The 20,940-nt window shown below is 39.7% G+C and overlaps 1 protein-coding gene across 1 annotated transcript in view; it reads right to left on the bottom strand.

Annotated features, from left to right (window-relative positions):
• Positions 1-18,270, bottom strand: part of LOC115224528 (dynein heavy chain 2, axonemal-like) — a 211,781-nt gene extending 193,511 nt beyond the window's left edge. Inside the window, exons 1-4 of the mRNA XM_036513449.1 lie at positions 18,217-18,270; positions 16,419-16,598; positions 12,813-12,910; positions 475-829 (exon numbers count right to left, since the gene is read on the bottom strand). Of these exons, the coding sequence (XP_036369342.1) occupies positions 475-829; positions 12,813-12,910; positions 16,419-16,587 (622 nt within the window). The 5' untranslated portion in view covers positions 16,588-16,598; positions 18,217-18,270. The remainder of the gene's footprint in view (positions 1-474; positions 830-12,812; positions 12,911-16,418; positions 16,599-18,216) is intronic.
• Between the last annotated feature and the right edge of the window lie 2,670 nt (positions 18,271-20,940).

Below are 20,940 nucleotides of genomic sequence, written 5' to 3'. Positions count from 1 at the left end.
TAATCTACTATAATACTTTTGTGTTTTTCTCCGTCACAACGTTTAAATGAGAAAGGAAGGGGTGATAGATGAATAGGGAAGGAAGGAAGGGATGATGATAAGCTGGTAGTTTTTTATTATTTATGTGCCCTTTTCAAGCCTAGCCAGGCTCATGGGCCTGGTTTCCTGGTTTCTGTGGTGTATGTGTTCCCCCCAGCTGGACAGGATGCCAGTCCATCGCAGCGTTACTCAAGAAACAGGAAGAAAGAATGAGAGAAAGTTGGGGCGAAAGAGTACAACAGGGGTCGCCACCACCCCCTTCGTGGAGCTTTAGGTGTTTCTGCTCAATAAACACACACAAGCAAAAAGAGTAAAAAGAGTCAAATTGTTCGCCTAAGCCCCATCAAGGTAGTGCTCCATCATGGCCACAATCTAACAACTGAAACAATTAAAATATAAACGATAAAAGGTTTTAAAAGGCGATTAAAAGGATAATATCAGGCCAAGTGGTGTTTTCAAAGAACAAAGGTGCAAAAACTCCAGACAGCACTCGTAACAGGCTTTCCAAAAACGACGGTCCCTTCACACAGCCGTATTGGATGACATTGAGGAAGTTTTCTGATGTCACCTCCTTGGTGCGCGGCGTCTTGATGAAGTAACACAACTGTTTGGCATTGAATGCGGTTCGAATGCAGTGTTCGATGATGATGCCGTTGAGCGGGTCCTTGTAGATAATGAGCACGTGGACTGAAGGGTCTTCTATGAACTGCCAAATCAATTCCTGCTCGACCTCCTTCCACATGTCCGGCGTAACGTCATGCAACGTTACTCTTTTCTTGATCATTTCATACTGGAAAATAAAAAAAAAAAAAAAAATAACCAGTTACTTCATTAACTCATCATAATAATAATCATCATCATCATCATCACCACCACCAACGACAACAACAACATTAACAATTTAATGTTCATATCCCATGCCGGTATGGGATATGAAGGCGGCGAGCTTGCAGAAACGTTAGCACGCCGGGCGAAATGCTTCACGGTATTTCGTCTGCCGTTACGTTCTCAGTTTAAATTCTGCCAAGGTCGACTTTGCCTTCCATCCTTTCGGGGGTCGATAAATTAAGTACCAGTTACGCACTGGGCTCGATATAATCGACTTAATCCATTTGTCTGTCCTCTCTGTGTTTAGCCCCTTGTGGGTAGTAAAGAAATAGGTATGGGTTAGAAGATTTGATAGCCACCCCTTGCTTCTGGCGAGCCACAGCGCTGTGCTGAACTCCTGTGTCAGCTTAGGCATGGTTTCTGTGATTGGATGCCATTCCTAATGCCAACCACTTTGCAAAATGTACTGGGTGTATTTTATGTGGCATCAGGGGCAGACTGAGAGTATTAAGGGCCCTCGGGCATAACTGTTTACCGGGTCATTTTGAATGTGTGTTTTAGTAGAGTTAACATGTAGAGTGTGGACCCCTCAGAGCCCCCTTGCCGTCAGGCAGTGCCCGATTGACTCATGGCTCAGTCCACCCACATGTGGCACTCCTATTCTAGTTACCTTCTTAAGTCATGTTGTCATAAGGGCTGCTTTCCTGGTTTTCATGGCGCAGGAGTGGCTCTGTGGTAAGTAGCTTGCTAAACAACCACATGGTTCCGGGTTCAGTTCCACTGCGTGGCACCTTGAGTAAGTGTCTTCTATTATAGCCTCAGGCCGACCAAAGCCTTGTGAGTGGATTTGGTACACAGAAACTGAAAGAAGCCCGTCGTATATATGTATATGTATGTGTGTGTTTGTGTGTCTGTGTTTGTCCCCCTAGCATTGCTTGACAACCGATGCTGGTGTGTTTATGTCCCCGTCACTTAATGGTTCGGCAAAAGAGACCGATAGAATAAGTACTGGGCTTACAAAGAATAAGTCCTGGGGTCAAGTTGCTCGATTAAAGGCAGTGCTCCAGCATGGCCGCAGTCAAATGACTGAAACAAGTAAAAGAGTAAAAGAGTAAAAAGAGTATATACTCCTCACCTGGATGGGATGCCAGCCCATCGCAGGATAACTCACTTTTGCCAGCTGAGTGGACTGGAGTAATGTGAAATAAAGAGTTCTGCTCAAGAACACAATGTGTTGCTCGGTCCAGGAATCAAAACCACAATCTTATGATCATGAGACCAACACCCTAACCACTAAGCTACCCAACTCCGCCTTTATGTGGCAGTAGCACCAGTGAAGTCACCGAGTAACTCTCACAAGACAAACCACCCTCAAATGATGGTAGAGAATATTATTGAGTGAGGTGGCTTTGTGCCAGGGGATGAATAAGAGGTGAGTGTATAATAGAAGGGACAGAAACAGGGGACTTGCAGTAGAGGAGATACATAGTTACCTCTGTTGGGAAAGTGATGATATATATATATATATATATATATATATATATATGTGTGTAATAATAATAATAATAATTTGAGGGAATATTATTCCAAACTTACAGGGAAAAATTCAATTTAGAAATACTAAATCAAATTTCACAAAATATAATATATATATAAAAATTAGAAAAAAACACCTTTTATCAATTCAAAATAAACAATTAAATTACACCATCTAGAAAATTACATGTAATAGAAATATTAAAAATAAAATAACAATACTATACCGATGATTAAGTAAATTGCAAAACAATAATAAAAATAAAAATAAAAATAATAAAAACATATATATTTGGTAGAATAACAAATATATACGTTTTTATTACTTTTTTGCAATTTACTTAATCATTGGTATATTATTGTTATTTTAATTTTAATATTTCTATTATATGTAATTTTTTAGATGGTGTAATTTAATTGTTCATTTTGAATTGATAATAGGTGGTTTTTTTCTAATTTTATATATATACTAGCAGTATCGCCCGGCGTTGCTCGGGTTGTAAGGGAAATAACTATATAAGCATTTTTAGAGAGTTATAGCCAAAAAATAGCAAAAAAATGCATTAAAAATTGAAAAAGAATTAAGGTAAATTTTTTTTTTAAATCGTTGACACATCGTAGATATTTTTAGAGAGTTACTTCCCTTATATAAAAGCGAAAAAATGCATTAAAATGGAAAAATATGATGGTAAATTTTTTTTAAATCGTAGACTCATCGTAGACGCGCGCTAATACCCAGAAGGGCTCGATATGAATCACGACTATAAGATACCCGCTTTTGGTTAAACTGCACCGCAAAATGTGGGAGTAGTTACGAACCTAAATCGTAGGAGACAGACACACAACTTCGCTCTTATATAAAGATGCTTTTTTTTTTCAGTCATAGAGTTAGATTTATGAAGGTCTTCAGTAGAAAATCCTTCGAATTCTGACTCGCTGCTTGATATAATGAAATTCGTATCCATTTTTTGTCAGAATTACAAATTTTGAAAACACAATAGGAACAAATTTCAGAAAAAAATCTCCCATAATTCACGGAATTAAAATTACACTTCGATTTTTGTACAAAACTGTATTTGAAGTGTTTACGAAGTATAATACATATTTTCACGAATGTACTAAAGAGATTTACTCTGATATTCTCATTTAAATATGAATAGGTAAATTCGGGCGGTTTGGGAACGAAAGGGTTTATATAAGTGTCGTCTGTTTATACATAAACACTGTTTCATACTTTCAGTTTAGTCTTCCTCAAATCACTCTGTCGCTATTTACTCTCTTCCAAGAACATTTTCACTCACTCTTATCTGTTAGCTTGCCATACATTTTACTCATGTATCTATCAGCGTGATAGACAGAAACAAATATTACATCTAGTTTCACTTTATTCGTTGCACACTGTGTGTGTGCGTTTGCGTGTGCTGTAAACCAGACTAAGAAAAGCATTTGACATACACACCAGAATGTGAGTTTTCTGTAAATTTTGCTTAATTGGAGTTAAAATTTTAAAAACTGGACCTGGCAAAACCCGATGCATTCTACTCTTAAAAATGCTAGGTAAATTGTAATTGAAGAAATCCTATATTGTAGATTTCTATAACTGACAAAGGGAGGCAGATAAAATCTGCCTTTTATAATAAGAGATATATATATATATATATATATACACATAGAGAGAGAGAGATGACATATATATATATATATATATATAGTGAATCTTGCCAGCATGAAGCGGATTCGATCCACCATAAACAAATTTCAAGTAACAGTTCAACAGAACTTTTCTCATAGTAAAACAATAGTTTTTCTGTGATAACAGTTTACATTGGCCAGATGCCTTAGTTAAGCAAAATAATGTCTTCGCCACTTGACCCTCTAACCTCTTCTATTCCACCAAAAGCTAGAATTAAGGAATTAAGATAACAAACACCACCAATGAAATCCATTGTCCTCAATGATATGTTAGTTAGTTAGTTAGTTAGTTAATTTTTTGGCTCAAAAAGCAAAAAGCAAGGCCATGTAGGGGGACATGGAGTTATGTACAGGGTGGTGTTCATGTAAAGAGTTCAGGCCACTTGTGGTCAAGGGAGACTTTGAACTGAGCGGTCGATGGCATCTTCACCATCTCGTCCGGCAGCTTATTCCACGGATCCGCAACCCGGACGGAGAAAGCCCCTCTCCTTTGATTGAGATGAAATCGTTGCAGATAGAGCTTTTCGGAGTGACCCCGCAGCCGACGTTCTGGAGCAGGAGTGAAGAACAGCTCTTTCGAGAGGTTACACTTTCCGCGAACTGTTACTTGAAATTTGGCTCTGGTGGATCAAATCCACTGCGTGCCTGCAAGATTCTATGCAATAAGTCAAAACAGGGGCAGCTGAAGAAGGGGAACGTTCCTTGTGTTGTATGTCTTGTACTCTGTTTTTTCATTGTTAAAAAAAGTCCGTTTCCATGTTTTGTTTTTATGTTTTTGTTTCTCGTTGTGTTCTACGTGTCCTGTACCCATATATGCATGTATATATACATATAGATGTAGGTATGTACATATATGTATGTATGCATGTTTTATTTATTAATTTGTTATTATACTCTTTTACTTGTTTCAGTCATTTGACTGCGGCCATGCTGGAGCACTGCCTTTAATTGAGCAACTCGACCCCGGGACTTATTCTTTGTAAGCCCAGTACTTATTCTATCGGTCTCTTTTGCCGAACCGCTAAGTGACGGGGACATAAACACACCAGCATCGGTTGTCAAGCAACGCTAGGGGGACAAACACAGACACACAAACACACGCACACACACATATACATATATATATACATATATACGACTGGCTTCTTTCAGTTTCTGTCTACCAAATCCACTCACAAGGCATTGGTCGGCCTGGGGCTATAGCAGAAGACACTTGCCCAAGGTGCCACTCAGTGGGACTGAACCCGGAACCATGTGGCTGGTTAGCAAGCTACTTACCACACAGCCACTCCTGCGCCTATCTCTTATTATAAAAGGCAGATTTTATCTGCCTCCCTTTGGGAGTTATAGAAATCTACAATATAGGATTTCTTCAATTACAATTTACCTAGCAATTTTAAGAGTACAATGCATCGCGTCATGCCAGGTCCAGTTTTTAAAATTTAAACTCCAATTAAGCAAAATTTACAGAAAACTCACATTCTGGTGTGTGTGTCAAATGCTTTTCTTAGTCTGGTTTACACCACACGCAAACGCACACACACACACAAAGGGAGCGAATTGTTTCACTGACGCCATCACCCTTCTCCTCCTTTGTTTTTGCAAGTTGGCAGCTATTAAAGTGAAAACAGTGAATCCGACAGCGATAAAGAAAACGAATTGGCACCTGAATGGAGTGAAAATTTAAAAACTGTTTCTTTCGGTGAGTTTTCTGAAGAAACTGGACCAAGCCACAGACTTTCCCAGAAGAGTAAAGCCTTAGACTATTTCTATTTACTTTTTCGAATGAGCCTATTTGAAATCATTATGCTAAACGTAAACAAAGCGAAAGAAAAGATAGTTTGTTATTTCCCACAACCTTAAATGAAATTAAGGCCTATTTTGCCATAAATATTATTATGGGTATCAGAAAGTTACCCAGAATAACAAATTCTATCGTAAAATTTTGTTATATACCCAATTGAATATTAGCTAATAACCCATTTTCTATAGCGATGTTTGAACAAAATTTTAATAATTTTACAGAAAGTTACCCAAAATAACAAACGAGCCCTTCTGGGTATTAGCGCGCGTCTACGATGAGTCTACGATTTAAAAAAAAATTACCATCATATTTTTTAATTTTAATGCATTTTTTCGCTTTTATATAAGGGAAGTAACTCTCTAAAAATATCTACGATGTGTCAACGATTTAAAGAAAAATTTACCTTAATTTTTTTTCAATTTTTAATGCATTTTTTTGCTACTTTTTGGCTATAACTCTCTAAAAATGCTTATATAGTTATTTCCCTTACAACCCGAGCAACGCCGGGCGATACTGCTAGTATATATATATATATATATATATATATATATAATAGAAATATGTTTCAAAAAGAAAATACAAACTACACGTGGAAAAGATATGAGGAAAGTAAGAAGAAAAAGAAGCGAAAAATGCACATTGAATATAAAAAAAACTAAAGACTTTTTTTATGGAAAGTAGCAATAAATAAATACAATTAGATGAACTGAGGTAGAATTAAGAGGAATTAAATTCATTATTTCATCTAATTGTATTCATTTATCACTACTTTTCATTAAAAAGCCTTAATTTTTTTTATATTCAATGTGCATTTTTGCTTTTTACTTTTTACTTTCCCCATATATATATATATATATAGTTAGTTAATCCAAACAGGAAAGCACAAAAAAACACAACAACGCGAGGACGTGGAACAAATATAGTATTATTTGACGCTCAGGAAAGAAGGGAAGAAGGAGGGTTTAAAGTTTCGAGCGGAGCTCTTCGTCGGAAACATAGGAGAAGGAAAGATCTAGAGAAGGGAAGACAGAGGGAAAAAAATCGCCAATGGTACACACGAGATCACATTATATATATATATATATATATAATCCCATGCCAAGAACTTTCTCTTTATTATTCTACTATATACATATACATACACATATATATATATTATATATATATATATAATATATATATATATAATAGAAATATGTTTCAAAAAGAAAATACAAACTACACGTGGAAAAGATATGAGGAAAGTAAGAAGAAAAAGAAGCGAAAAATGCACATTGAATATAAAAAAAACTAAAGACTTTTTTTATGGAAAGTAGCAATAAATAAATACAATTAGATGAACTGAGGTAGAATTAAGAGGAATTAAATTCATTATTTCATCTAATTGTATTCATTTATCACTACTTTTCATTAAAAAGCCTTAATTTTTTTTTATATTCAATGTGCATTTTTGCTTTTTACTTTTTACTTTCCCCATATATATATATATATATAGTTAGTTAATCCAAACAGGAAAGCACAAAAAAACACAACAACGCGAGGACGTGGAACAAATATAGTATTATTTGACGCTCAGGAAAGAAGGGAAGAAGGAGGGTTTAAAGTTTCGAGCGGAGCTCTTCGTCGGAAACATAGGAGAAGGAAAGATCTAGAGAAGGGAAGACAGAGGGAAAAAAATCGCCAATGGTACACACGAGATCACATTATATATATATATATATATATAATCCCATGCCAAGAACTTTCTCTTTATTATTCTACTATATACATATACATACACATATATATATATATATATATATAGAGAGAGAGACAGGAGGCGAGGGAGAGAATTGAGGGGGGAGAGGAGATAAAGAGAGGGAGGGTGAGAGGAGAGACAGAGAAAGAGATGGAGATGAGAGAAGGGAGAGAGAGAGGGGAGACAAAGAGAGGGGAGACAAAGAGAGGGGAGACAAAGAGAGGGAGAGATAGAGTGGGAAAGAAAAAGAGAGAAACAGAGAGCGGAGAGGAGATGGTGGCGAAGAAGTGTTGGGGTATCCCCCCCACAAATCCAGATTTATTTACACCCAATTCCAGAGACATGTATTTATGTTGTTGCAATGCGTTATGTAAGAATTATTACGTCAACAGCACCAGCTGGTGGTGGTGGTTATGGTGGTGGTAGTGGTGTTGGTGGTGGTGGTGGTAGTGTTGTTGTTGTTGTTGGTGGTGGTGGTGGTGGTGTGGGTGGTGGTGGTGTGGGTGGTGGTGGTGTGGGTGGTGTTGGTGGTGGTATTGATGGTGTTGGTGTTGGTGGTATTGATGGTGGTGGTGGTGGTGTTGGTGGTGATGGTGGTGGTGGTTATGGTGATGGTGGTGGTGGTGGTAATGGTGGTGGTAGTGGTGGTAGTTATGGTGATGGTGGTGTTGAGGTCACAATTGTTTACAAACCAAAAATAATAAAAACTTTCTATTTTTAACAGGAGAAACTTTCGAGGAAGGAAAACAGCAAAAACTACCAGATTACTTCTCCGGTCCAACACCCACACAAACACATGTACACATAAATGCACTAGCATGCACATATACACACACACACACACACATACATGCACACATATGTACAAACACACACATACATACACATGCACACAGATACACACACACATGTAAACACACACATATAGACACACCCACATGTATGCACGCATGCACCAGTGTGCACAAATAGTCAAACACATACATGCACACATGTGCAAACACACACACAAATGCATACACACATACAGACGCACATACACCCACACGTATGTACACTTGCACCAGGGTGCACAAATACACAAACACACACATGCATACTTACACATACAGATGCACATACACCCACACGTATGTACACTTGCACCAGGGTGCACAAATACAGAAACACACACATGCATACATACACATAGATGCATATACACCCACACGTATGTACACTTGCACCAGGGTGCACAAATACAGAAACACACATGCATACATACACATAGATGCATATACACCCACACGTATGTACACTTGCACCAGGGTGCACAAATACAGAAACACACATGCATACATACACATAGATGCATATACACCCACACGTATGTACACTTGCACCAGGGTGCACAAATACAGAAACACACACATGCATACATACACATAGATGCATATACACCCACACGTATGTACACTTGCACCAGGGTGCACAAATACAGAAACACACACATGCATACATACACATGTATACACACACATAGACGCACATACACCCACATATATGTACAGAAATACACAAACATGTGAAAACACACACACACACACACAAGAACATATTTCAGTGACTAATTGATACTGAGAGCTAATCTTATACTTTGGCAACAATCCCCTCGAATGCTTCACCTTTCAGTAGACTTGATGATGGAATCCCTGGAGAACTGCCAAAATTAACAAAGTTAACACAGTAAAAGCACCTTCGTTACATTACTAATTGGTTCAATGATTAGGGGTGGGGGGTAATGTTGGTGAGATTACCTAATTATAAGTATGACTAAGGAAATACAACACATCCAGAGATACATGTGCACACAAGTTCAAGCATGTGTGTATGTATATGTGCGTGTATACATATATCCTACATACGAGGTGCACCATAAGTTTTGAGACACTTTCGGGAGAGACATTTGTTAATTTCAAAGAAGTCGAAAATTCTCATGATGGTGCATGGCTTAATGGTTAGAGATATTCGGCTCACAATTGTAAGGACATGTTGACGATACCCGGCAGCCTGGTGAGTCCGTGAATAAGATGCTTTATTTCGTGTTTTGATTGTTATGTGGCTGTGTTGTAAGAAGCTTGCTTCCCAACAACATGGGTCCAGGTTCAATCCCACTGCGTGGCACCTTGGACAAGTGTCTTCGACTAAAGCCTTGTGAGTGGATTTAGTAGATGGAAACTGAAAGAAGCCTGTCATATAAATATGACCTGATGTGCTTGAGGAGACCTATTGAGTCAAGTACCTCAACATCAAAATAAAAATCAAATTGAATTGTAGTTGTGATACCTGTGCCAGTGGCACGTAAAAAGCACCATCCGAACGTGGCCAATGCCAGTGCTGCCTTGGTTGGCTTCTGTGCCTGTGGCACGTAAAAACCACCAACTGATCGTGGCCATTGCCAACCTCCTCTGGCCCCTGTGCCGGTGGCATGTAAAAAGCACCCACTATACTCACAGAGTGGTTGATGTTAGGAAAGGCATCCAGCTGTAGAAACACTGCTAGATCAGACTGGAGCCTGGTGCAGCCTCTTGGCTTCCCAGACCCCAGTTGAACTGTCCAACCCATGCTAGCATGGAAAATGGACGTTAAATGATGATGATGATGATGATGATATATATATATATATATATACAGGTGGTAATTTCCCATATATATATATATAATATATATATACAGGTGGTAATTTCCCATATATATATATATATATATATATATACATATGTGTGTGTATAAATTTGTGTCTACGTTTGTCCCCTGCCATTGCTTGACAACTGATGTTGGTGTGTTTACATCCCTGTAACTTAGCAGTTCGGCAAAAGAGACCAACAGAATAAGTACTAGGCTAACAAAGAATAAGTCCTGGGGTCTTAACCACAAGGCCATGCGCCCTCACACACACACACACATATTAGCATTGGATTCCTGGTGAATTTGTTTGAATTTTTCATATGTAGAACAAACATTTATACCAATGTTTTAGTTAATTAAATAATAGGTTATAATTGCAAGATTTGTCATCTCTAGTCTGAAATGATTAATTTTTAGCAATTTGCGTTTATCTGGAAAAGCCAAAAATCAGAAGAACTTTCATCATATTATGCTCTATTATTAAAGAAAAAAAAAAGGTACTGCCCACCCAACCTGAGAAATATGTGCTGTATATGGAGAAGCTGTGTTGAATAAAAGCTTTTTGCAGAAGTGCTATACAGTTTGGGACATTTCAGATGCCAAGCAGAAGACCATTCTAGGTGGCCATCAACTGTTGATGACAACAGAATGATGCCTGCTAGCAATGAAAACCCACATTATACTGTTAGAGAGATGGTTATAATATGGGGTTTGTCAATAATTGTTTTTCAGCAGTTGAAGAAATAGGGGTACAATAGGCCACTACAATTTTGGGGTTCCATTTGATCTGACGAGAAAGGAATTTAATGGAATGAATATCTAATGCCTTGAAACCTCACATATTTTAAAGGAAATTGTAAAAGATGATAATAAAGGGATCATGAATTTCAAAAGTGTAAGGGAAAGATTTTGGATTAAACAAGGGACAGCAAGTCTAACCATTCCTAGAACAAGTCTTATTACCCTAAAATGTGATGATGTATATCTAATGGAATTGGAATGGTTTTATCATCACCATTGTTCGGCCGTGGTTGAGACAATGGAATTTACTATGTTACGCCAGACTTCACGGTTCATCATGGCATTACGGAGGTTCTGTTGCTAGATGCCTGTATCCCTGGAGATTACATCAGGGTAGGAGAGGGTGCACCCTCTGGTATCACGAGCAGATGGCTTCCAGATGAGAAGAGGAGAAATTACCTCGTTTTCAGCTCTACAACAATGTCCAGCAAACTGGACTCTTCTACCTTTCACAAGAGATGATACAGGTGGTAATTTCCCATATATTTGTACTTCGGTTGGATGATGCTTCCACGAGAGATTTTGAGCTCTCATAAGTAGGCGAGTGTAAGTTCCATCCAACCGTCTCTCAAGCTTCTTTGATAACGTCCAGGTTTCTGAGCCATATAGTAGAATTGGTTCGACTGTGGCTTTGAAGAATACAGGGGTATATCTCTAATGTCAATTGCTGCAAAATTGTACAACAAACTGATTCTAAACCGTCTCGTCCCTTTTGTTGAACTCCAAAAGAACCAAAATGGATTCAGACATGGACACTTAACGTTGAGCCAAATACTATGCCTACGCAGACTCATTGAAGAATCAAAAGCATTTAATCGCGATCTTGCAATGGTGTTTGTAGACTTTTCTAAAGCATTCGACTCTGTAGATAGGTACAAGATGTTTGAAATCCTTAAGCTCTATGGGATTCCAGACAAAATCATTTCTGCCATCAAGGTCCTCTACACAGATACGTCTTCAACCATCTTAACCCCTGATGGGGAAACATCATCTTTCTCAATCAAAGCCGGAATACTGCAGGGAGATACACTCGCCCCATTTCTCTTCCTCATTGTCGCTGACTATGCGCTACGTATGTCAGTTGATACCATTACTGGTAAGGGCTTTGAAATAAAACCTAGAAGAAGTTCCAGACACCCAGCTGAACGCTTAACAGACACTGGAGTGGTTTACTATATTTAAGCTTTTACCGCAAACACAGACAATACATGTGTGTGTGTGTGTGTGTGTGTGTGTGTGTGTGTGTGTGTGTGTGTGTGTGTGTGTGTTAGTCTTGCAAATTTGATGGAAAGCCTTTTACTTTGATCAGATTAAACCATCTGCAGAGGCTGAACATTTTAGACATAAATCCAGGAAGTTTCCACCCAAAATCAAGAAACTGGAGGAAAAAAAAAAACCTTTCTAAATGGATTAAGTCGATTATATCGACCCCAGTATGTAACTGGTACTTATTTAATCGACCCCAAAACGATGAAAGGCAAATTTGACCTCGGCGGAATTTGAACTCAGAACGTAACGGCAGACGAAATACCACTAAGCATTTCACCCGGCGTGCTAACGTTTTTCTGCCAGCTAGCCGCCTTATACATTTGTATACATTCTGGAAGAAAATACCATGGTTCAGGGTTTGTTCCAAGAATTGAACCCCCCCACTGCTTCATCAATATGTGCAAATTAGTTATGAAAAGATTTCAATACATAACTTACCACGGAGAGAGCAGGCTCTTCCAGTTGAACAGTTTCAAAATTTATTTCGTGTTTTACATCTGGAGTATCTATGAAGGGTTTTAGACTTTGTCTGACAGCTGTTAAGAAATAAATTTACAGGGTGATTCAAAAGTTAGGGTTAGAGTTAGTTGCCATACATAGGAACAATTTATGGATCTTTTCGGTTTGAACGGCAGTTTTTAACATAATTTCTAGGTAACTAAAAAAATTTTAAACTTCGTATACTGGTAGAATGTGTTTATAAAACATCTTTTTCTTTTGGCTTTATTAAGAAAATTCTATAGTTTGTAAGATATTTGTTGTTTTTTTCTTCAATTTCTGCAATTTCAACCAATCACTGACATCTATTTAGGTAAAAAACATTCTGTGCCGTATGAATATATCCCTCGTTTAAGAAATAGATTGGGTTTATTTACATTTGTGAAGAAAAAAAAGATACCCTTCCCCCCATCCCTAAAACAGATTGAAATGCAATAGATGGGTACTAGGGTCATAATTATGGGTGACAATTTCATATGACACCGCTAGAAAAAACTGCCATTCAAACCGAAAAGATCCCAATTTATTTTTTTATAAGAAACAGTTTATAAAGAACAGGTTTTTTCTCTATTTAAGAGCCTCTATTATATGGTTACCATTGTTGTGAATACACATTGCAATACGTTTACCCCATTCACTGTGAACTCACGATAACACATCTGGTGATATGTGTGCAAATGAGTTGGTGATGTGGTCCTTCAAATGATTTATGTCCATCTTTCTGTGATACACCATGCCTTTCAAATGGCCCCAAAGTTAGCAATCAAGAGGAGTCTGATCAGGGGATCTAGGGAATCTTATAAACCTACTCTTTTACTTGTTTCAGTCATTTGACTGCGGCCATGCTGGAGCACCGCCTTTAGTCGAGCAAATCGACCGCGGGACTTATTCTTTGTAAGCCCAGTACTTATTCTATCGGTCTCTTTTTGCCGAAGCGCTAAGTGACGGGGACGTAAACACACCAACATCGGTTGTCAAGCAATGCTAGGGGGACAAACACAGACACACAAACACACACACACATATATATATATATACATATATACGACAGGCTTCTTTCAGTTTCCGTCTACCAAATCCACTCACAAGGCATTGGTCGGCTCGAGGCTATAGCAGAAGACACTTGCCCAAGATGCCACGCAGTGGGACTGAACCCAGAACCATGTGGTTGGTTGGTTAGCAAGCTACTTACCACACAGCCATTCCTGCGCCTATGCCTTACTTATAAAAAACTAAATTTTTCCTATGTATGGAGACTTTTGAATTACCCTGTACATATTAAGACAATAGTATGTTCCTATCTACCTACCTTTGTGTAACACAAAGGAAAGTAATCTGAATAAAGACAGATGCAAGGTGAGAGAGAGAGAGAGAAAGAGAGAGAGAGAGGAATGGTTGTGTGGTTAGGGTGTCTGCTTATCAACTACATGGTTGAGGGTTCAACCTCACTGCATGGCATCCAAGCCATGTGTTTTCTACCACATCCCAGCAAGGTGACCGATGTCTTTGTAAGTGAAACTTCAGAGGTGAGAACGTATACAAAGACCAGTTGTGCATGTGTGCGGGTGTGTGAGAGAGAGAGCACAAGAAATTGTAGATAAATCGGTGCATTGAACAAAAATACCTTGTCCTATTTACACCATGAGAGTTATGCTCTTCTACTGCAAAGTAGGACTTAGCCATTCGACAAGTGGTGATTGTCAAAAATGGAAAAGAAACAAAGCATATGTGTGTAAGTGTATGCAGGAGTGTATGTCTGTGTGTACACGTGTATGCATGTGTGTGTGTGTGTGTGCGCGCATGTGTATGTTGTTCTGGGTATGACTGACTCTGAACTGCATCAGGTAGTGGGGCCCTGCTTTGGGAGTTCCGGGTTTTTGAGGAGTGAGGGAGCACCTCTTAACGTTTTGTTTGTTTCTAGATTGAACATTTGCCTGACCATGGCTGACCTAGGGCTAAACAGCAGCAATGATGATGATGACAATGACAACTGTTATAAACCCAAACTGGAATATCTTAAGTTTAAAAGGTTTTAATCAACTAAAAATACAGCAATATACAATAGAAAAAAAGATTGTTAAATTGTAAGCAAAATCAAACTTCAACGCAATAACATTTTCATGCAGCGAGTTGCTACATTCTAGACCAGTGCTTTTCAAACTTTTTGCTGGAGCGGAGCCCCAAGGAAACATTCCACTGGCTCGGGGAACCCCTGTGCAATAATTTAATAGTCTTATGCACACATATCTGCACAGGAGAATTAAAAATTACTGCCGATTTTAGCAGTTTTGTAACTTCTTGCTGAACCCCTGGACTGTACTGGCGGAACCCTAAGGTTCCGTGGAACCCTGGTTGAAAACCACTGTTCTAGACTAACTAAAAACTAACACCGAACACATTGTGCCGCAAACAGAACAGAACTTCCAGGCAGTCGCACTGCAGGTATATAACAGCGATCAAGACAATCAAAGTTGTGTGATCAAAACTAACTCTGCTTGCAAAGATTTGTTGAGGCAAGTGAAATTAAAATCGAAATCAAATTCGATGGCTGGCATCCATGCTAGCGGAGCGCTATAAAAAGTAGCATATTGGTTGAGATGAGGGGAAAGTCGTAGGAAGTCATTGAGAGTTTGTATTTATTGGCATATCGTGTTTCATCATCATCATCATCATTTAGCATCCGCTTTCCATGCTAGCATGGGTTGGACGGTTCAACTGGGGTCTGGGAAGCCAGAAGGCTGCATCAGGCCCAGTCTGATCTGGCAATGTTTCTATGGCTGGATGCCCTTCCTAACGCCAACCACTCCGTGAGTGTAGTGGGTGCTTTTTACGTGCCAGACGAGGCTGGCAAACGGCCACGATCAGATGGTGCTTTTTACGTGCCACTGGCACGGGGGCCAGGCAAGGCTGAAAACGGCCACGAACGGATGGTGCCTTTTACGTGCCACCGGCACGAGGCCAGTCAGGGCGGCACTGGCAACGGCCAGCGCTGCCCCGGGAGTAATTTGAATTACATCCTGTGAAGAAATCAAATTCAAATTCGATGTCTGGCATCAGTGCTAGTGGAGCGCTAAGAGCACCATCTGAGCGTGATTGTTGCCAGAGCGGAAAACTGGCTTCTGTGCTAGTGGCATGTAAAAAGCACCATTCTAGCGTGATCGTTATCAGCATAGCCTTACTGGCACATGAAAAAACCATTCGGGCGAGGTCATTGCCAGTGCCGCTGGACTGGCTCCTGTGCAGGTGGCATGTAAAAAAACACCATTTGAGCGTGGCCGTTGCCAGTACTGCCTGACTGGCCCCCGTGCCAGTGGAATGTAAAAGCACCCACTACACTCTCGGAGTGGTTGGCGTTAGGAAGGGCATCCAGCTGTAGAAACACTGCCAGATCAGATTGGAGCCTGGTGCAGTGATCTGGTTGCCCAGCCCTCAGTCAAATCGTCCAACCCATGCCAGCATGGAAAGCGGACGTTAAATGATGATGATGATCATGATGAACAAACACAGGAAAATGACGACAAGAAGAAGAAGAAGAAGATGACTTACGTGTCAGACTAATCTCTCCAGCGACTTCCTGAGAGTGTTCCATAACTAAGGAACCCGGTTTCAGAACACTGGACATTCTACTTTCAGGAGAAGTCACATCAGCTACTTCCACCTTCTGTGCAGACAGGGATCTAGATTTGGCTGAGCCTTTCTTTGATTTCGCCGACATCGTTCAAATTTCTGAAGAAAAGAAAAAGAAAACAAGGTGCAGGCAGGGCTGTTCGGTAAGAAGCTGTGGAAACGAAGGCAAGCTGGCAGGAACGTTAGCCCACCGGGCAAAATGCTTAACCCTTTAGTGTTCACATTATTCTGCCAAAGTTAATCCTTTTTTATCCACAGGAGTGGCTGTGTGGTAAGTAGCGTGCTAACCAACCACATGGTTCCGGGTTCAGTCCCACTGCGTGGCATCTTGGGCAAGTGTCTTCTGCTATAGCCCCGGGCCGACCAATGCCTTGTGAGTGGATTTGGTAGACGGAAACTGAAAGAAGCCCATCGTATATATGTATATATATATATATGTATGTGTGTGTGTGTTTGTGTGTCTGTGTTTGTCCCCCTAGCATTGCTTGACAACTGATGCTGGTGTGTTTACGTCCCCGTCACTTAGCGGTTCGGCAAAAGAGATCAATAGAATAAGTACTGGGCTTACAAAGAATAAGTTCCGGGGTCGATTTGCTCGACTAAAGGCGGTGCTCCAGCATGGCCGCAGTCAAATGACTGAAACAAGTAAAAGAGTAAAGAGTATTGTTTTGAACTAATCATGCATTATCTTGTAGCTATGAGATTTTGATGAGGTAGCTGTTAATTTTTAAAACGATATTGTAGGGTTGGTGTGAGAGACCAGATCTGGCCAGTTTGAACATAAAACAGGCAGAATACTTTTGGTCGGATATGGCCGGTTTAAATGCTAAAGGGTTAATGGTATTTAGTCTGTCTTTACGTTCTGAGTTCAAATTCCGCCGAGGTCGACTTTGCCTTTCATCCTTTCGGGGTCGATAAACTGGGTACCAGTTACGCACTGGGGTCGATATAATCGACTTAATCCGTTTGTCCCTTCGTGGGCAATAAAGAAATAAGAAATGTTAGCATGCCGGGCAAAATGCTTAACGGTATTTCATCTACTGTTACGTTGCGAGTTCAAATTCCACCATATAAAAAAATACATCAGCCGAAATTGCGAGGATGATCTGGTTCTTGACTGAAGATTGAAGGCTTCGAATGTCCCGTCTGTGTTTTTTGTATCGTCTCCTAAATGTATTGCATTCTTGTCCCAGTTTGTATTTTTATATATATATATATATCAATTGCAGCGTGGAATGTGTTTATAAGCCATTTAAGAAACACACAAAAACCGTTAGATTCACTTCAACATTTAAATTTAATTTGTCAAAATATTTTCGTCGCTTTGAGATCGCGACCTGTTCACTGATAGATGCAGCATGAAGTTTTGTCAGTGAACAGGTCACGGTCTCAAAGTGACGAAAATATTTTGACAAATTAAATTTAAATGTTGAAGTGAATCTAACAGATTTTGTGTGTTTCTTAAATGGCTTATAAACACCTACGCTGCAATTGTTTTCGTTCCAGCACACGATCTCAGATCAGGTCACTTGCTATGCAAGTACATCTCCGTAATTCTATATATGTCTATATATCTATATTTATATATATACACATTCATATACGTATATATTTATGTGTGTGTATCTTTGTACTGTGTTTGTCCCCCCACCACTGTTGGTGTATTTATGTCCCTGCAACTTAGTGGTTCAGCAAAAGACACTGATAGAATAAATACCTGGTTTAAAAAAAAAAAAAGTGCTGGGGTCAATTCGTTCAACTATGATTCTTCAAAGTGGTGCTCCAGCATGGCTGCAGTCTAATGACTGAAACAAGTAAAAAGATATATATCATCATCATATGTGTGTGTGTGTGTGTGTATGTACACCCACCAATTTATTGTTTCTTTTTTTACTGGGAATTTGTGGGGCACATTAAAACTTTACTGGACCAGTTAGACCCCTATATTGAATCAAATTTATGTGGTGCAGTAAATCTGGTCATGATCCACCTCAATCCCCATCACTCATCAGTCATCCTGTTTTTCACTCTAGCATTCTTACCTACCAGCCAACTTTTCTCTGCTTCAATCTCAATTCTACTTCTAATATTCACATTGTAGCTTAACCTCACATCTCTATCTGTCTGTTTATCTATCTATCGACCACACTTGGAATTCGCATCATCAGTTTGGAACCCCTATCTTGCTCAGAACATTGACCTCCTGGAATCTGTTCAGAGACGTGCAACCAAACGCATACCCTCCATCAGACACCTACCGTACTCTGAGCGCCTTGTTTCCCTGGGCATGGATTCACTGAAGCTCCGTTCTTTTCCTGACGCTTGTACATTACCCTATGTACTATACATACACTTTAGATGAGTTGTAGTACACCTGAGCACTGTACGCAATGTTTTATTATTATTATTATTATTATCTATCTACTAATCTATCTATCCATCTTTTATAAATTGATATCCTCATCACCACTTTTATATCTTTCTATACGTTGGATATACAGATTTCATAAAGCAGGGATAGACACAACTGTCTTTGTTTAAAGTCCGCTTTCCATGCTGGCATGGGTTAGACTAGTGCTTTTCAAACTTTTTGCTGGAGCGGAACCCCAAGAAAACATTTCACTGGCTCAAGGAACTCCTGTGCAATAATTTAATTGTCTTATGCACACATATCTGCACAGGAAAATTAAAAATTACTGCCGATTTTAGCATTTTTGTAACTTGTTGCGGAACCCCTGGACTGAACTGGCGGAACCCTAAGGTTCCATGGAACCCTGGTTGAAAACCACTGGGTTAGACGATTTGACTGAGGACTGGAGAACCAGATGGCTCGCACCAGGCCCCAATCTGATCTGGCAGAGTTTCTACAGCTGGATGCCCTTCCTAATGCCAACCACTCCGAGAGTGTAGTGGGTGCTTTTACGTGCCACCAGCATGGGGCCAGTCAGGCGGCACTGGCAACAGCCACGCTCGAATGTTTTTTTTTTCACATGCCACTGGCACAAGTACCAGTTAGGCGACGCTGGTAACGATCGCGCTCGAATGGTGCTTTTTACGGAAGCCAGTTAGCTGCTCTGGCAACGATCATGCTCGGATGGTGCTCTTAGCGCTCCACTAGCACGGATGTCAGTCATCGAATTTGATTTCTCACGTGATGTAATTCAAATTACTCCATTAAACACGATACGCCAATAAATACAAACTCTCAATGACTTCCTACGACTTTCCCCTCATCTCTACCAATACGCTACTTTTTCTAAGAGTTCAGCCAATCCATTCTTCCAATACCACAGGGGTGTTAATGACTCTCACCACAACACTATCTATTTATCTATATCTATCTCTGTCTATCTACATACATACCTACCAATCTATCTGTCTACATACCTATCTATCTTTCTTTTTTCTCCACAGGTGAGGATGCCATGCTTTCATCCCTTCAGTAAGACACCAGCTCCTCCTTCTATCATATTTAATACATACATACATCATCATCATTGTTCGACCGTGGTCGAGACAATGGAATTTACCATGCTACGCCAGACTTCACGGTCCATCATGGCATTACAAAGGTCCTGTTGCTGGATGCCTGTATCCCTGGAGATTACATCAGGGTAGGAGAGTGTGCGCCTTCTGGTATCACGAGTAGATGGTTTCCAGAGGAGAAGAGTAGAAATTGCCACGTTTTCAGCTCTACAACAATGTCCAGCAAACTGGACTCTCTTACCTTTCACAAGAGATGACACAGGTGGTAGTTTCCCATATATTTGCATTTTGGTTGGATGACGCTTCCACGAGAGATTTTGAGCTCTCACAAGGAAGCGAGTGTAGGTTCCATCCAACCGCCTCTCAAGCTTCTTTGATAATGTCCAGGTTTCTGAGCCATATACTATACACCTCTCAAGTGAGAGATCTTGTCTTGTGAGTAGTTGGTGACCAAACCAGTACTGGTGCCATGAAAAAAGAAAAAAGCACCCAGTACACTCAATGAAATGGTTGGTTTTAAGAAGGTCCTCAAGCTAAAGCAAATGCTAAAGCTCAGAGCAGACCCCTGGCTCATCAACCCATGCCAGTGTGGAAATACAGGACTATTAAACGATGACAATAGTTACTATAGCCTTATGGGTAAATTTTTCTTTTATTCTTTTACTTGTTTCAGTCATCTGATTACAGCCATGCTGGAGCACTGCATTAACGGGTTTTAGTCGAAGAAATTGACCCCAGGACTTTATTCTTTGTAAGCCTAGTACTTATTCTATTGGTCTTCTTTGCTGAACTGCTAAAGTTACAAGGATGTAAACACACCAACATTGGTTGTCAAGCAATGGCAGAGGAGGACACACACACACACACACACATTGTTGTTGGCATCCTTTTTGTCTTGGGAGACAATAGAGTTGCGCATAAAATAATCTAGTCCAGCTTTTACATTTCATGTCCT

The sequence above is a fragment of the Octopus sinensis genome, linkage group LG25, assembly GCF_006345805.1.
Source record: "Octopus sinensis linkage group LG25, ASM634580v1, whole genome shotgun sequence".
Taxonomy (NCBI): Eukaryota; Metazoa; Mollusca; class Cephalopoda; order Octopoda; family Octopodidae; genus Octopus; species Octopus sinensis.
The sequence above is the reverse complement of the archived record's forward strand: the minus strand, read 5'-3'. Positions and strand labels throughout refer to the sequence as shown.